Source organism: Salarias fasciatus, chromosome 6 (assembly GCF_902148845.1).
Source record: "Salarias fasciatus chromosome 6, fSalaFa1.1, whole genome shotgun sequence".
NCBI classification, from domain to species: Eukaryota; Metazoa; Chordata; class Actinopteri; order Blenniiformes; family Blenniidae; genus Salarias; species Salarias fasciatus.
Window position 1 is genome coordinate 25,598,037 of NC_043750.1, and position 17,318 is coordinate 25,615,354.

At 41.4% G+C, this 17,318-nt stretch overlaps 1 protein-coding gene across 1 annotated transcript; it reads right to left on the bottom strand.

The window, feature by feature from the left end:
* Positions 1-357: 357 nt before the first annotated feature.
* Positions 358-17,158, bottom strand: ern2 (endoplasmic reticulum to nucleus signaling 2). Its single transcript, XM_030093785.1, has 24 exons — positions 16,836-17,158; positions 13,643-13,760; positions 13,517-13,550; positions 12,452-12,524; positions 12,297-12,369; positions 11,871-11,993; positions 11,689-11,790; positions 10,709-10,768; positions 10,386-10,602; positions 8,704-8,782; positions 8,390-8,540; positions 7,188-7,339; positions 6,777-6,965; positions 4,781-4,946; positions 4,594-4,698; positions 4,220-4,310; positions 2,764-2,953; positions 2,545-2,641; positions 2,262-2,461; positions 1,681-1,828; positions 1,429-1,556; positions 1,164-1,287; positions 1,006-1,073; positions 358-896 (listed from the first exon to the last, which is right to left on the bottom strand). The coding sequence occupies exons 1-24, from the start codon at positions 16,923-16,925 to the stop codon at positions 714-716; spliced, it is 2,961 nt and encodes a 986-aa protein (XP_029949645.1). The 5' UTR covers positions 16,926-17,158; the 3' UTR covers positions 358-713.
* Between the last annotated feature and the right edge of the window lie 160 nt (positions 17,159-17,318).

Consider the following 17,318-nt stretch of genomic DNA (forward strand, 5'->3'; position numbering starts at 1 on the left):
TACCTTTTGGTGAAACCAGTCGAGAGCGACACTCACGTAACAAACTGGTGCTCTAAAGTCAGTGCAACTGAGGAAAAGGGTTCAAATGGAAACCCGGTACCGGGTTAAAAGCTGAAATCTGCCGACTGAACGATGCTACATGGATTTAGATGTTCGTTAATTTATTTGGTTGTTGTTTGAGTTGTGTTTGGAGTGTGTAAAAATGGCTTATATGTTCCTGTATCTGAAGTTCTCTTATTTAATCTGATGTGTAAAATCATTTTATGTTTACTGCTGAATGCCTTGTTTCATGGTAAAACTTTGGAGAACTTACGTTTTTCAGGGTTAAAATACAAGAAGCTTTCTATGTTTCAGACAAATTTGAAACCAATAATTGATTTTTTTTTTTTTAAGTTTGTTACAAAAATGTTTTTTTTCATGAGTATTTTCACAATAATTTGCATTTCTATTTAATTTTTGTTGATTCTTAAAGTATCACTCGGAAGATCATGGAAATATATTGTTTCTTACAATATAATTTAAAACATTTTCTATCCAAATATGTGCATCTTTTGAAGAAGAGAGAAAAATTACATTCGATAAAAATTCATTTATAAATTTATATTAAAAAAAAAATATCACACACGCAACAGTATGAGCTTTACGAAAGCAATAAATGGCTACTGTCTGGGATGATTTCCCTCTGGTCTGGTCAGTGTGGCGTCATGTGGAAGCTACTTGGCGTTGGGGGGCAGGAAGTAGGGGTGAAACAGTCTCTCGTGAGCGCAGATGAGCAGGGCGGAGTGCGTGTGCATCAGCAGCCGTGGAAACCGTGAGGTGAAGTAGCCGACGAAGCCTTCGGGCAGCTCGCCCAGGGTCTCCTGAACCTCGGGGGGCAGCTCGTGGTAGTGGTGCTTCTGTGTCAATGGAAAAGGGGTCGCGCACAGAGTGAGGATGTGGGAATGATTTTATTTTGTGTGGTGATCTAACAGAATCCATGGAAAAAGAAAACAAAGGCAGGCAAACCTTATTCCTCATCGCCCTCAAGAGATCTCGAACTGAGTTTCCCTTATAGGTCCTGAACCGCCTCAAGTCTGGGGAGCACATGGGAAATAAAAAACACAATTAACCGCCGCTGTTACTCTTCTCGGGTGTAAAATGTGCCTGTTTGCTCGTGTCTGTACCGGTCTGTAAAGGCACCGAGATGTGCATCCTCCAGTTGGTTCGCACCACCGCTCTCCCTGCAGTCTCCAGCTTGACGACAATCGGACTGTCCGCCGGCTCCTTCTCTATCCGGTCACTCACATCCTTCAAACGCGCGTCAACAAAAGTACAGTTTATAGAGTTTAGAAGGGCGTGTTTGGCTAAACAGAGGGAAAATTGACACTGATTTTGGACTTTTCTTTAGAGATTGGCAGATATAAAAGGTGAAGGGGGGCGAACACACACCTGGAAGAAGAGCAGCTGCTTCTCAGGACTCCAGAAGAAAGGGTGTTTGAGAATGCAGGCGGTGGAGGGGCGTGACTCGGCCTCCGCACTGATCATTTGCTCGATCAGATCCTGAGCTATCACATCATCTGATGAGACAGTCACACAAACACAGTCTGACTTGTGCAGGGTTATGAAATTGGTCCCAGATTGCATCTTGCTGTGACAGAGGTGAAGTGTGAGGACTGGAGGTGTGGTTGAACGAGGTCTCACCATGTATGTCCTCCATGAAGTGAGAGAGCGAATACTCTCCTGACAGGATGTTGACCTGCCGTCTCAGCGCGTCTCCAAAGGGGTGCTGCCCCCTACTGACCACGTAGTAAAACACACAGCCTGCTGAGAAGACGTCGACCGCTGCTGTCTGGAAGGAGAGGAGAAACATCTCCACTTCAAACATTAATTCAAAAACAGCTTATCTACAGAAGAATCTGGGTCGTCATCGCCACTTTTAACTCTGTGATCTGGTCAGAAAACTTGGATGGATGGATGGAAGTCATCAAACAGTGGAAAACTACTTCTGATCATTAATCAGAGGAAGATGGAAAAGAGAAAGTCAATTTCTTTAAAATGGAGCGAACATCAAAGAAATTCATAAGTTTTTATATCGAGCAGTCGTCAATCATTAACTTGAGAGAAAATTGTTTCTTTTTTTAAGGGTTGCTTTCTTTTTACAAAGGAAAAAACTTCTTCAATTGCTTTATTTCCTGTCATCATAAGCCTGATCTTCTTTCCCTGAAGGAAACCATCCGATATAGGGACTATCGCAGACGGCCCGAGTCCCTCTGCGGTCCTACCGGTTTATTCCCGGGTGTGTCTCGCAGTACTTCGGGAGCGATCCACCCTTCAGTTCCTGGAATCCCAGAGCGCAGAGAGAAGCTGCAGCGACCTTCTGGGATCTTTTTACACAGTCCAAAGTCGGAGATGAGCGCTCGGACCCGACCCAGTGCACTGGGACCAGAGAGAAGGATGTTTCTGGGCTTCAGGTCACGATGGACTGGAAGGAGAACAGATGAAACAATGAAGGAGGAAGAATTACGCTTTTTTTTTTAGCTGCATGACTGTTTTTGCATGTCTCACCGATATTGAGTGAGTGGAGGTGTGAGAGACCACATATGGTCTGTTCCAGCAGAGTTATAGGACTCAGCTCAGGAAAGCAAGAAGGATCCTCCACATACTGTAAAAACAAAAAAATACAGAAAAGTGATTTAAATGAGCACCGTGAGATGCCGATTTGAATTAAAGTCAAGGCTGAGACGCTGAAGCCAATGTCCACCACCAAAGCACTGCGGCGTTCACCTGCTGCAGGGTTGCGGTGCACAGCTCGATGGCGATGTAGGTGAAGAGGCGGTCTCTCTCTGTGCAGAAGTATCGGATCACGTTGGGGTGCGTGTCCGACTCTCGGAGAAGCTGCACCTCTCGCTCCGCGACCTCAAAGCACTCCGGCAGAATTCGCTTCACGGCTACTTGGCGCCCATCAAACTTACCCCTGGAGTCCCAGAAGCATACAAACATAATAAAATATACACAAATGTGGCTGTGAACAAGACGCCCCATCTCAGAAAAAACACACAGCCGAGAGCATTTGTTGACTACAACTCAAAAGATATGTATTGTATGGTAATTTAGACTGTTTGAAAGCATATTGTCAAAGTTACATTTGAATTTCACCTGTAGAAAAAGCATCTATTGTTTACACCATGATAAGGTAACACTGATAATTCACAGTGAGACAACCACAGGGCTGAAATGATGCTGTTGACAATGGTCAAATTGCAATGCTGTATGATGATTCACCATTGAATGGACATATGAAATTAAAACCTCATCTATATTTACATTGATGCGCAACAATTATCCATGTTTTTGCAACTTAAAACGTATAATTATACTAAATGTATAAATTATTCACAATCTGGATAATCGCCGAGGGACGCTAAATGGTTACAGTTTGCATTGTAACAGCGTTTCCTCTCAGCGGTATTTATTCATAATGATAACAGAACATGCCATGCATTTTAAAGCACGGCTGTTTTCCACAGAAAAAAAAAAACATCTTCGGTGATAATGTGTTCACTGGTGCCTCGGCTTCTAAGACGTGACATTGGGCTTCTATCCAGAAGCAGCTCTTCCAGCTGTAATGACCCAGAGACAGCGGGTGTTTGTGTAGTAGATTTCGTGCTTCGACCCCCTCCCTCCCTCTCTGTTTGCGCCCCTGGGTGCGCCTCACTGTCTGTGGTGGACCTGCTGGGGTGGAGCTGCGTACGGGGCTGTGGACGAGCCCCCCTGATTAGCGGAGTGACCGACCGTGGAGCTTTCCAGCTGCAGGTTAAACGCTCCTGTGGACTGGGCTCTATCCTTGTTCAGTCAGCCGGCAGCTGTGGTCTACACCTTTGTTACACACTCAAAATAGCAGCGTGCAATTATCTAGAGCAGCTCCAGCATCTGTTAAGTGTAGGTAGTGTTTTTCTGGGTAATCTCTCCTCTCTGGTTTTTATGAGTGTGTAATCATCGTTTGCCTGTTTTCTGTGTTATGGCTGTGACAAATAAAAACTTTGAGCAATGTCTTTGTGCTTTGGAGCAGAAAAATGCACATCCTGCAGGTACAGTAAGTGCAGGGTTCCGTGGATGTAAGGAAAGATGGTTTCTAACATGCTTTCAGAAAAAAAAATGCATTAAAAAATGTGAAATACACAAACAAATCACTGTTTTTAACTACAATCAAAGCCATCTTCATAAAGACAATGTACTGTACCGAAAGACAAAGGTTCCCGCTGTGCCGTGTCCAAGCACTTCAGAGGAGGTGAAGGAGATTTTCCCAACCTGCACCTCTTCATTGCTTCCCTCTGAAAGACACAGAAAGCACAAATCACACAGGAATACTAAAACAACCTCATCCTAGTGATGGATGGCGACTGTTTTTCTTTTTCTGAAATCAGAATTTAAGTATTGTGTGCTCTGCTAGTAAAACATTCAATTTCTTTCTTTTCACAGTTTCAACAGTAAAGATTTAGGGTTCCAATGATGCTTAGACAAACGGACAGAGCAAGATGGTGGACGTAACACAAAGACCTGCTGCTTCACCCACTGAGCCACAGATTATATGAATAAGCTTTGCAATAGACTTACCTATTGGGGGTTTGTGCCCAGTTGTGCCATTTTTATCAACATCTGAGAAGACGCTGCTGTGACTGTGCGGAGCAGGAGGAGGGTCGGCGCCCACAGGCAGGGAGTCTGAATCCACATGGAGGAAAATGTACAGTGAATGTGAAGCTGGCACGTCTTACTTCTCCCGTTTCTCGAAGAGGCTACGTACCAGTCGAGACGTTTGTGTCGGTAGAGGCGCTCACTTCCGAGGGGAGCGGAGTCTCTGTCGGGGCGCCGTCCTGTGCGGTGGTCTGCATGTTCGTCTGCATGCGCTGGAGGCGAGACTCGAACGCTTCCTCCAGCTGTCTCTGAGCTCTCAGGCTCTGGGCTGCATGCTGCGCAAACACACACACACACACACACACACACACACACACACACACACTGTGTTTCAGTGCCGTTTCAAAGCTGCAATATGTTGTGAAAACCATGAATGCTTTTAAAAATGCAAGAAATATAGAAGAGGGGACAATTACTGTTTTATGGGGATTTATTCACCATTAGAATAGTTTATAAATGTATGTATTAGAATTTTTTGGAAGCTGCTTCGTGCTAGATGAGTGTTATGAGCTTCATTTGGTGAAAGAAAGACATCTGCACTGAAAAACAGCACTGAAAAAGTTTTTAAATCAATCTGTAAATCACTTCAAACCCTTGCAAAAGATTAATGAATTGAATTCATTCATTGCTGAGTATTTGCACTGCAGCATTTATCTAAAGATGAACCCTAGCTGTGAATTCAATATATTTACAGCTGCCTACAGGGGACTGACCCTGTGTTGGTTGTGTGTGTAACATGGTGAAATGATAAATGACTCACGCATCGGAAACTGCATCTGGCAGAAAATCCACAAAAATAAAAACCTTTTAACAGCTCAGAATAAACAGCAGCCACTGAAGAGGGCACATCTTTATGAAGTTTATCATCAGGAACCTGCTGGCCTTCACCTTGGACTCTTTCTACGCATCGCTCCACCAACAAGTGTCAACACCAGCTCTTGAGGAAACGTTCTCACTTGTCCTTCGGGCTGCAAAATTACCATGGTGGGAATGTACTGAACTTCAGTTTTATCTCATTATAGTGTGGGTACATCGACCCTGTCACGTAGGCTGGTGAGACACGTCGTTTCTTCTAATTATGCGCCGACCACTTAATGATGTACTGCTGCTGTGGACGAACGGTATTCTGCTTCTGTTTGATGCTGCAGTGATTTGATCAACTCAGGGAAATCGCTCATAAACACCAAGACCAAGCCTCATGCCCACAACACTTTAATCTAAAAGAAAGATTGTTTTCATAACTGGTGAGGTTTATTTTCTTCTTCTTTTTTTAGTGAAACCTGTTGCAGACGTTCTCTTGATCTCAGTGAAAATGTATTTTTATGCTGCAGGATGATGGAAAAAAATCACGTGAACGAACATTCAGTGCGAAAGTAATCGATGTTTGGCTTTTTCCAATGATTCTATGTTGCAATCTTGGTGCTAAAATATAGAAAAAAACTGATGCGCCTGATTTGACTGTCCCAGTTTTTTTTTTTCTTTTAACACTCAGTGGAAACACTTTGAAATTTCTTTTTATTTGATGTAATATCAGATAGGTCAGTGTGAAGCACATGACGGCAGGTGCTTGAAACCAACAGCGTGAAAGTGGGACGCCCTGCTGAGATCAGAAAAAAAGAAATTGCCGCACTTAAAGTTTTCTCACACAACTGTTTGGTTAAAAATGGCAGCACATTTTTCTAAGGGCATATCGGGGGACAAGTTAAAAGGAAAAAACACACACAATGCCGAGTTCATGTCCTCACATGGACTCCACCTCGGCCTATTGAGGATATTAATAAATGAAACTGTTGGACAGAGCTCTAAAAAAACCCCATGATGGCCACACTCTGAAAACTTTTTCAATTGCAGACTCACTGTTACCTCACAGTAAGAAGAACTGGGTTCAAATTCAGGCCGGGGACTTTCGAGCGTAATACGCATGTCGTCCCTTTGCAGAGCGGAGTTTCTTCCCTCTTGCTTTTTCTCACAAATAAAAAGAGTGTGTGTTGGATAAATTGGTCATATGGTTTACTGGTTTATCTCTACTTTTGGACATGGACCTGTGGCTGTTTCTCGCTGTAGCTTTGTTTCAGCTTTACAGACACGAAGCCTTCTGAACTCACAATGGGATACGTCAGTGCGAAGACGAGGAGTCCTCCCATCACCAGAGTCAGGACGGTCAGAGTCAGGCGGTCCTGACTCATAAACACAGGCAGCTGTGTGGTCGGTGTGTGGGTCTGATCCAGCGTCTTCCCATCAGCCCCTCCTCTGTAAGTACTGCCGTCTACCTGGCTCCCAGGAACCCTCTGAAACTGAATGATGAGATAACAAATTAAAACGCAGATACATCAGAAGGATTTGTGGTCAGTTTCTCATAATGTACTACAAAAAGCAATTTATGAAGTAAAAATCTTTGGTCTTGGACACGGATGGCAGCGCAATGACAGGAAAGGACAAACACCCGGCTTCATTCGGTGGAGGTACAGACTCCGGTGCAGACTGCAGCAGCGACACTGGGGTAGTGTGTTACTCACACTGCGCTGATGGTAGTGGTAGGCAGGAGGGACCGGGGATGGAGAGGAGGCAGGCGACCGAGGGGGGATGACGGCCTCACCAGAGTGCTGCAGGGGGGCTGGAAAGTCCCTCAGCATGGTGGTGTGAGCCACTGGAGGCAGCTCATGGTGACCTGCAGCACAGAAGCACACACACACACACGTCACACTTTCCTTACACAAGGGTCAATGTGAGGGCTGGCTCTCTCTTCAGTCTGTTACATTAATCAAACATAATTTATATTTCCAGGGATCCCCCTCTTTGTTGTAAGCCAGTTTTTTGCCTCTATAAAAAGAAACAGAATGGCGATAAAGTTTGAAAAATGAAAGATTTTCTCAGATAAATAATATTTCTGCTTACTCTCAAATCAATACAAGCTCACGAATAAAGCAGAATTAGAAAAAGACAACACTCCAAATGTGATTTAAAAGACAGTTTTGTGATGTGCTGCTAGCATGTCTAGTAAAATCAGTGAATTATACAACCTGATCCAGCGTATCTTGTCTTGCATTCCAAGTTTGCATCACAGGATGAAGAACTGAGTTACTCAATGAAGGATTATTTAATACAACAATTGCTGAAGCTCTTGGCAATAGCACAGTGCTGCAGTCAGTGTTGTCAGCAAGTAACAGATATTTAACCACTGAGCTGTAAATGTGTTAAACTACTCTTCAATTTTGTCAGTGATCAGTCGCATTACAGAAATATTGGGAAATATCATGATAAGCTCTATTTCTCTGCTTTCTGACATTTTGTAGAGATAAATGGTTCAGTAGTTATTGTTGAGAGTGATACGCACGCCAGCTCCTGACGGAAGTGACAGGATCAGAATATATATCCACAATATAATGGTTCATTCAGATTAGCTTGTAAATCACAACTTAGAAAAAAGTCAAGTTGGCTTTTGGCTTGATCGATTTTGTCTCTTTTAACATTAAATGACAGACCTTTACTTTTTTCTAGGACTTGAAAAACATCTCTGTTTTTGACTGATTTTAATAATTATTTGACACACCTTGAACACGGTTTCAATTAGCATTTACTATTAAATTATTGGTAATATTCAGGACATCACTGAGTTAAACATATGAATTGAGTTGTGTGTGTGTGTGTGTGTGTGTGTGTGTGTGTGTGTGTGTGTGTGTGTGTGTGTGTGTGTGTGTGTGTGTGTGTTGGTGTTTACCTATCAGCAGCCAGTGGTTCTTCCGGCTGTTCGTGCTCCCTGCAGGATAGCGCACGTCAGTGGATGGAGTGATCTCACACTCCCCTCGTTCTCTGACCGTCACTCCCGCCGTCATCGGACCTTCAATCCGTGCCAGGGTCAGGCCGCGAGGCTGGCGGAGCAACAGAAAGCACCAACCAATCAGAGAAGGATCAACTAAATAAAGTCCACCGACGTGCTGATAAATCAGGGAGGAGTGTTGATGGAGATGTTTGTGTTTGGGTGAACTATGTGTTGATGTATATCTGATGGGAAGGGAATTTATTTCAACTCACCACTAATGAGACCCCGTGGTGAACAAGAGAAGTCGAAGCATAAAGGTGAGAGTCTAACTTTCCCACATAGAGAGTGGGCCTAAAGGAAACAAAGGTCGGTTATTTCCTGAGACAAGTTATACATTTAATGTGTTTTTTACTTTTCTTTATAGCTGTGATCATTTCTTTGTATTCCAAAGGAGTGGTTACTCTGGTTTTATGATGATTATTAAATTCCACAGTGGCTTTCAATAATAACCATGAAAGTAAAATCCAAATATCACTGTATGAATTTAAATACAGTGGCTTACGATTACAGAAATTGACAATTTTGTTGTAAAATTAGCATAGAAAACACTTTTTGGGAGATTTTTATTTTTTTCCCCAGTTTATCTGGGTTATAAATCAGCCTTTAAAGCACATTTCTCCCAAAAACAAACCAGTAAATAAAAAGCCCACCGCGGCAAACAAATTACAGTATAAATCATTAATTTCCTCTGTTAAAACACACAATAATTGCTTTCAAACATGCAGATCAAAGGTGTACAATGTTCATTCAAATTGTGGATGTGTTTAATTATTACTTGATTGTAAAAGTAACGGATTTTATAATTTGCATTTAGTAATTACAAAAATATACATCAAAGTACCCAAACAACTACTTCATTACAGTAATGTGGCTATTTCTATCAAATGTAATGGAAATATCAAATAAATGGAGTTTGCTGCTACTTCTATGGGTATTGTTCTTATTTTCGGGAGTAAATGACTTTATTCCTGTTTATGTGAAGTTTTCAACATCTAATTTTACGTAATTTTAGCTTTTAAAATAGAGAAAAGACACACAACTCTAGAATATACCAGTGCACAAATAAAGTCAAATAAACAACTTGAAAACAGAGCTACCGCCCAGTTAACAGACATGTCCAGAAACAGCTCAGAAATGTAATAATGCTTGCACACTATATTCTTTCCTAAGATACTGTATCCAAAAAAGAATTGATACGATGCACATAAGGTCATGTTGATGTTTGGCCAATGAAACGTAAAATGAAGTGCCTGACTGTAAGAAATCCCTTCACAGCATTCAGTGCTCTGCACAGATAAACAACCCAAAAACACAAAGCTTTTAGCTGCAGCTGAAAAGAGGCATAAAAATAAAAATGTTTCCCGTGGCTTTTAAGGCTAAGTATGACCATAAGCCGCATCAGCCCCACTTTCAGGAGTTTGGGGACTTGTATTGTATCCATTTCTCTCCCGTTTCCTGTCTTGCCTCTTTTACAAGTTTCAGTGCCTGGAAACGACCCCACAGCTCATTTTTCGCCCCCTTACAAAGTGGAATGTAAATTCTGGTCATATAACTTTCAGCCAACCTGACAGGGAGAGAGAGTCAGCACTTCTTGGCATATGCCTTGTATGTTAATTTCATTTATGAGGACACCTTGTCATCAATTATCACATAAATTTGAAGCACGCTCCAGAAAGAAGGCAAAAAAAAAAAAAAAAAAGGCGTATACAACAGCGGGCTGGGAACCTGCTCAAGCAAAGCTCTGTGTTTCCTGTGAGAGAGCGCTCCAGTTACAGCCTTTATAAATCACTCACACTATGGAACCCAGACAGAGGGAGATTATTTCTGCACTGAACACAGCGAGCTTCTGCTGGTCTGTGTGCAAACAGGAGCGTGAGATTATGCTTTCTCTTACACGAGCTGTGCTTGCGCGCTGGCTTGCTCCTTCACAAACTGGTAGCTCCACTTCAGAGTGGAGTGTGCGTCTGCCTGGTTGCTGGCGGCCGAGAAGGTGAGAAAGCGCAGCGTTTCCATGGCGAGGGACAGGTGAGGGGCGTGTCTCAGCGAGTCCCCCGAGTACAGGTAGACGCCGATGACGGGCGAGCCGTAGTTTTGACTCCACAGGACATCGCCTGGAAAAAAAGAAAATGACACAAGCTAAAGAAACTGATGAACCGCTCCCATGTGTGACGTTACTGGAAGAGGCACACATAGTAAGAACCACACACCTCCCCCTACCTGACTCTCTGTCCACAGTCACAACAAGACCATCACCACTCGAAACCAGGTGCGCCATCTCTGAAGACAAAGAAGGGATAGCAGGTTAGATCCGCACTTCAAAACACACACATCTCATTTGCATGTTAGACCTGGACATGCATGAGCTTTCTCCGGGTGATCAGAGTTCCTGACAATAAACAGTGTGTGTGTAATTTTTAAAAAAGTATTCACCATTGATGTAAAAAAAAATTCTTAAATTTCCACAAATGCAATTATCTTACACACTCTGTACATTTGAAAATGTTAAGTCTAGGAACATCACTCTAAGTTCAACATCATGAACAGCCATGAGATGCATGTTTAATATACTGTACGTCTTTATACTGTGATCATGCTTTACAAATCCAATTTTAAAAAAATGCTGAAAATGTGAGCAAACTTATAAATATTTGATTTCTTTTTGGAATTTGGATAATAAAATATTCCATTGCGGATGAAAACAACTTAATAAGTGACAGAAAAATGCATATTCTTGACTTTACAACTAAAAACAAAAAAAAAATCATGTTTTTCAACAGACTTGAAAAAAAATCAAAGTCTAACTATTCAATCATTTCACAATCACATATTTTGAGGTGATGGAGGTTCAGCTGGAGTATAACTGAAAGGAATGGCAAAACATTACCGAGCCTTTGAAAAAGAAAGAATTGAAAATTCTTCCTTGTGAATATTTATTCCAAAGATCAACCCATTCAGTGTAATTTCTCACATTTTAAATTTCTCCAAACTAAAGATGTTTTAAAAAATCAATTTCATCGCTTTACTTTTTGTAGCAACTTTTTTTCTTTTAGCTCTTAATAAAATAAGTTATTTCTAATACTGCATTTTTTTTTTAGCTTTAAAATAGGCCAGTCTTTAAAACCTAAGAGGAGAAGTCACATTCAAATATGACGAAGCTTACAGACTGTAACCTGTCTTTGTTCATTTCAGAGACGTACTGTAGTCTTGCTTCTCATCATAAGGAGGTGCAGAGTAATCATTGTAAGTGGCGTTCCATCGCAGTTCCTGTGTCTTTGTGTCAAACATGGTGACCATGTACTCTGGAAAACAAACAGCAGAAACCCATGAGCCTGACGCCCTGACACACACACGTGTGTGTGACTGTCTGTGTGTCCAGTACCTGTGCGTCCGATGTAGAGCAGAGGGGTGTTGGGACAGATGGATTCGGAGCTGGATGTCGTTAAACTGGTTTGTTTCTCGCCTGTTTCAGGATCCACCACAAACCACACATCCTGCTTCTTACCTGTATTAGAACGAAGACACAGAACAGGCACTGACGGGGTGTGGCTCCAATTTTTATGACATTGTCGATAACACACACACTACTGTACAAACATTTAAAGCGGGTGTTGGAGAACACGGTCAGAAATCTGTTGAAAGTGAAGGATGTCAGACCAAAAAAACTGATTTTAGATTTCTCTTCTCTTCAATCAAGTAAACTGCCAACACTGACAACTTTACATTTTGCATTAACCTTTTGCACAGCACTGTATTTCCCTGCTTGTCTCTCACACACACACACACACACACACACACACACACTGACCTGTATAGAGCATGCCGTCTGAGCTCCTGCATGGAGCCGACTGAACCAGCTCTGGTATGGTGAAAGGCAGTTTCTGCAGAGGCATCAAAACACTCAGGTTAAAGAGGAAAAAGATAAACAAGGACACAAACACTCACAGAAACAGCAAGTCTCACCATCAGGCCTTCCTTGTGTTTTCCTCCAAGTACATACAAACTGCCATCATTGGGGTCTGGGAGAAAACCAGGCCTACAGAAAAAAATAATAAAAATTAAAACAATGATGATCAGTATAGAGAAAAGCGTAAACCCTGATGAATTACATACCATTTTCTTTTATTTAAAGTCACTTTTTGAACCTTTTTTTCACAAATATCAACAAGAATGATCAGACTTTTCCAAAGCTAAATGTCAGACTGATAAAATAAACTGGAATTCCAGGTTATTTTAAGTTTTTTTTAAGAAATATTGCTGTTTCCCCAAACAGCTTCATGATTGTAGAGAGGGGTGAGGTATTATGTGTGAAGTCTACATGTTCTCCCTGAGCATGTGTGGGTTTCTCTGCAAGTAGTCTGACTTCCTTCCATGTGCGTGCGTCCTGCGGTGGAGTGGGATTGACTCTAACCTCTGTGAGCTGGATTATGCAGTCTAGAAGGTGAATGGATTAATATTCGGTGCAAATGGTAAAACAGCACAGAGAGGATTTAGGAAATAAATATCTTAACACTACCCTGAAATACAGTGATGACTTTTGTAGACGGAAATAACTGGATTACATTTTGTGCTGGAAGATCTCGTCTGATATGACCTGAAGCTACTGAAAGCACTTGGTTGGCTTCACTGCTGTCAAATAAATGATCATTTCTTTAATAAAAGCAGTAGCAGATTAATGGAGTGTTGCACTAAATATAGAGTTTACGTTACATAATACAGAAAAGCCATGAAACAAAGAGTTTTGTTCCCCACTAGCAATTCCTTGTAAAAAAAAATGTTCTGTAATATACTGCATTTAATTTAATTTAATTTAATTTAATTTAATTTAATTTAATTTAAGTATTCTTAATCAGTACAGCCGTGTAGCTGTTACATATGATTGTCAATATGTAGCAATATTATTTCAATAAAGCTTAATTTAAGTCAGAAACTATTTGGTCTAACCTAAATTAAGAAAACACAAACATTTGGAGCTTGAATGTCGACAACACCATGTTGTGACTGTATAAGTGTATATTTGTTACTTACTCTGAGAGGTAGACAGGCACTTGAATAATGGGGTCTGCAAGAGTTTTAAAGAAAAGTGTCAGGAGATATAACAAGAAAGCAACATAAAAACATCAGTGAAAAGTGATGATGTCTGTGTGTTGAAACCTTCTCTTAGGGTCCACTTGATGTCTCCTGTCTGTTTAGAGACGGCATGCAGGCTGCCGTCCAGGGTCGAGACGAACAGGAGAGACTCTGGGAGGGTGACTGATCTAACGCCCCCAACCTGGAGGGGGACGGAGAGGGAGAAGGAGATACATAGAAAGAGTTTTATGTCAGCTGTTTAACTAGGAGGTCAATCGTGTCACATATCTCAGATTTCAGCACAGCGTGACTGCAGAGTGTGTGTTCCTGCCTTTCTGTCCAGCCTTATTTAAGTGGGTGTGTCAGTCCTGCAGTGAGTTTTTCCTCCAATATTTGTACTGCATTCCTTTTTCAGCCGGATATCCTTTACCTGCATGCCCTGCTCACACTGTAACTGTACCTGGGGTGTGTGAGCACTTATCTCAGCGTTGTAAAGGAACACAACTGCAATGTGTAGAACCTTGTCTGAATTGCCAGTGATGACGATTAAAGGATGATGGTGGTGTAAAGTTTGGTTGAGATATGCTGCCTGTCCAATTTACTGAAAACACAATGTCAGACAAACCTTTTCCTTCCAGAGACAGTCACTTAAAACCACAGGTCAACTGAAGTGTTCTGACCCTGTACAGTGTACCCATTCATAATAAATAAACTGTGTTAAGCCAATCAGTCTCATGTCACCGGTGGGATTTCATTGGTGTCAAAGCTGCAGCTCTGCTGCTGGACAGTTTGATGGTATAACAAAAGCCACTGTAAAATCTACAAGGAAACCATCCCTAAATAAATAGGGAGAAAAACAAATACGGAACAGTTGGAGTGTGTGTCATGAGGCTTCTACAAGGACTAGGGTCAGATTTTCTTTAGTAGCTCCCAGGTTAATATTAGTGAATGTTACACAATCTACTTAGGAACAATTAAACCATGAGATCACAGACGACATCATAGCTAACTTCGGCATCTCCTCATCTGCATCAAGTTAGTTCATGTTAAAGCTTTATTTAGTTAACTTTATGTAGCACTCATGACACAATGCACTCTTTTTTGTCTTGTCTTTTTCTCTGCATTTATTGTTTGTTTATTGTCAACCCACCAGAAAAAATTCCTCGAATTGTGTAAACAACACCTGGTTATAAATCTGTTTCTTGCTCCGATAATCCATCATATAATTCCTCCATCAGTTGTAATATTAGAAAATTATATTTATTTCTTTTGTTTTAAAGTGATAAAGCCCATGAAAAGATCTGCGAGAATTCACACAACATAACGAAGTTAAAGGTGCTTTATTTGAACCCTATGTCGTGTCACTGTTGTTCTCTAGGTGGCAGTGTTGAGTCACTGCAGAGTTACTCTGTATTTCACCTGGGTTTGAGAGTCTTGGCTCTTATTTTTTCTTCTGACTGCTGACAGATTGGGAGAGGAAATGTGCAAGGTTTTGATATCAGATCTCAACTTTGCTTACTCAGACGTGTTAGAAAGGTTATCTGTCTCATCTGAAAATGTTATGCAACAGCACTTGCAACCCACATAGCGCAAATTTCCACTGGTTACAAATAAATCCTGGCCTATTTCAGTAAATAAAAAGAATAAAAGTGCTTGCCACAGAGTATACCACTTTGTAAACTTGACGTGGACTAATTCCTCCAGGTGCTTCTTCTGTGACTCAGTAAACCATGTTATGCTGCGAAACTAAATGAACTGGAACATGTTTGAAAACTTGCAGATTTTGAAGCAGCGCATCACAAAATTGGAATTTGTGACTATCGGCTATCTTATTGAGCTTAATTTTTTTACATCAAAGTCTTACATATTTTACTTTTATTATCATAAAAAGATGTATCTATGTCCTGTCCTGAATACATAATTCAGGACTCCCTTGAAAAAGAGGTTCTTAATTTCAACGGGATTCTCCTGCTTAAATAAAGGTTAAATAAAATAAAATAAATAATGAAGCTCAGTGAGAGACAAGACTGAATTGAAATAAAAAGAAAAGATATTTGTCTTGAGTACAGGAAAAAGTGGATTTCACTAAGTCAAAATATATCACAAATTAAAACTGAAATTTAAAGTGATGTGACAAGCACAGTCGTAACATCGGACTTTTCTTTCTGTGGATATAACGAATCAACAGCTTGTTTTAAAGTTATTTTACATTAGAATTACAGCTGTGCATCTTAGGTGGCCTCACAATTTGATTATAACTATGTTACAGCCCCATTTTTATTCATTACTGCAAATGGTTACTTTTTATGATCATGAATACCAGCAGCCAGGAATGAACTATTTTGAACATGAACTATTTTTAACTTAGAAAATTACAAACACGACAAAAAGTGTATTCAATAAAAAATCAAAATGGAATCAAATCAGTGCAGCATTTAAAAAGAACAGCCAAAAATCAAGAAACTGAATTACTGCATTATTATAGTTTATGTTCTGCCACTGCATCCATGCAGAATCGCCCACACGATACATCGTAGAAGTTCAACACCTCTAGGATCAGGATCCCAGTTTCCAGGAAATGACTGCATCTTCAAATCAGTTTTTTTTTAAGTGGAGGTGAGGACATTGTAGGATAGCTGGTGGAATAAAGGATCACTTATTACAAATACATTACCTAACCATAAAAAGGGACTCACCCAAGTAAGAAAGCTACATGTTTAAAGGTATTTTCCCAATTTCCCACAGTCCCAAGATTTATAAAAACATTATAACAAAACTTAATAAGTATTTTCTGTGGTATGAAAGTAATGAAATGGTCATTTTAGTCTGTAGAGGCTTCATCGTGTTTGTAAACAAGTCACAACACCACTGCCACCCAAACATTCCGCACTGCAGCACAGAGAGTTGAATTAAGAGGAGAAAGATGGAATTTTCCTCAAACTTTGTTTACAAACTCAGGAAGTTGTTTGTAGGTGGGTGAGCCCTGATCCGGTTTGATTGGGTGTACCATTCAATACCCTCCTGCTCACTTAGTTGCCACCCCCCAGTGGGTAAATATGGGTGACACACACACACACACACACCCAGAGTATTAACTTTCTCCAGGCAAATTGGACGGACAACATTTTAAACGTCCCACCGCATCATGTCAACTTTAGTGGTGGAGCCTTAAATAGACACAGTTGTGGTCTCCCTGTGGCGCATAAATAGAAACACACAGACAGTCCTGACAACAGAAACAAGCACACAGCTGTAGAGGTCCGGAGTGTCTTCCTACCTCAAAGAGTATTCCTTCCCAGGACAGCAGCAGCAGGAACAGGAGCAGACGTCCCAGAGCCCCCATGACCCCTAAAACACACGGTTTCATGGCTCCAAACAAACGGAAGGAAGGGGCGGGGGGGCTGAAGCTACTCGACTAACAGCAGAGGTCGAACTCTCTCTCCATTTCCAGCGACTGTGGCCATCTGTCAGAAAGTTAATAGCGGCTACAGCCGTGCGGACAGTTAGCAAACACGGGTAAATTTATAGCTCAGAGTACCGCTTTAAATCCATAACACAGCCGCTCCTCTCTCGACTCCATATTTCCGTGTTGGGACGGAACCGGTGACGTCACGAGAGAACTGTCAAACAGTGGAGGGGGCGGGACCTACGTGACTGACGTCAGGTTCGACCAACCAGAGGGCCGAGGGGGCGGGGCCGCAGAAATGGCTGGAACACGTGGAAAACAGACGCGCTGGCAGGTGTGAACGCAACAAGAGGA

Bases quoted from the DNA above. Each gene is read 5' to 3' on its own strand.
- ern2 (XM_030093785.1), bottom strand. From the start codon at position 16,925: ATGAAACCGTGTGTTTTAGGGGTCATGGGGGCTCTGGGACGTCTGCTC. The intron at 12,525-13,516 runs GTAAGTAACAAA...TTTTTTCTGTAG, and splicing joins GTGCCTGTCTACCTCTCAGA to GCCTGGTTTTCTCCCAGACC. The intron at 4,311-4,593 runs GTAAGTCTATTG...TGTGTCTTTCAG, and splicing joins TGGGCACAAACCCCCAATAG to AGGGAAGCAATGAAGAGGTG.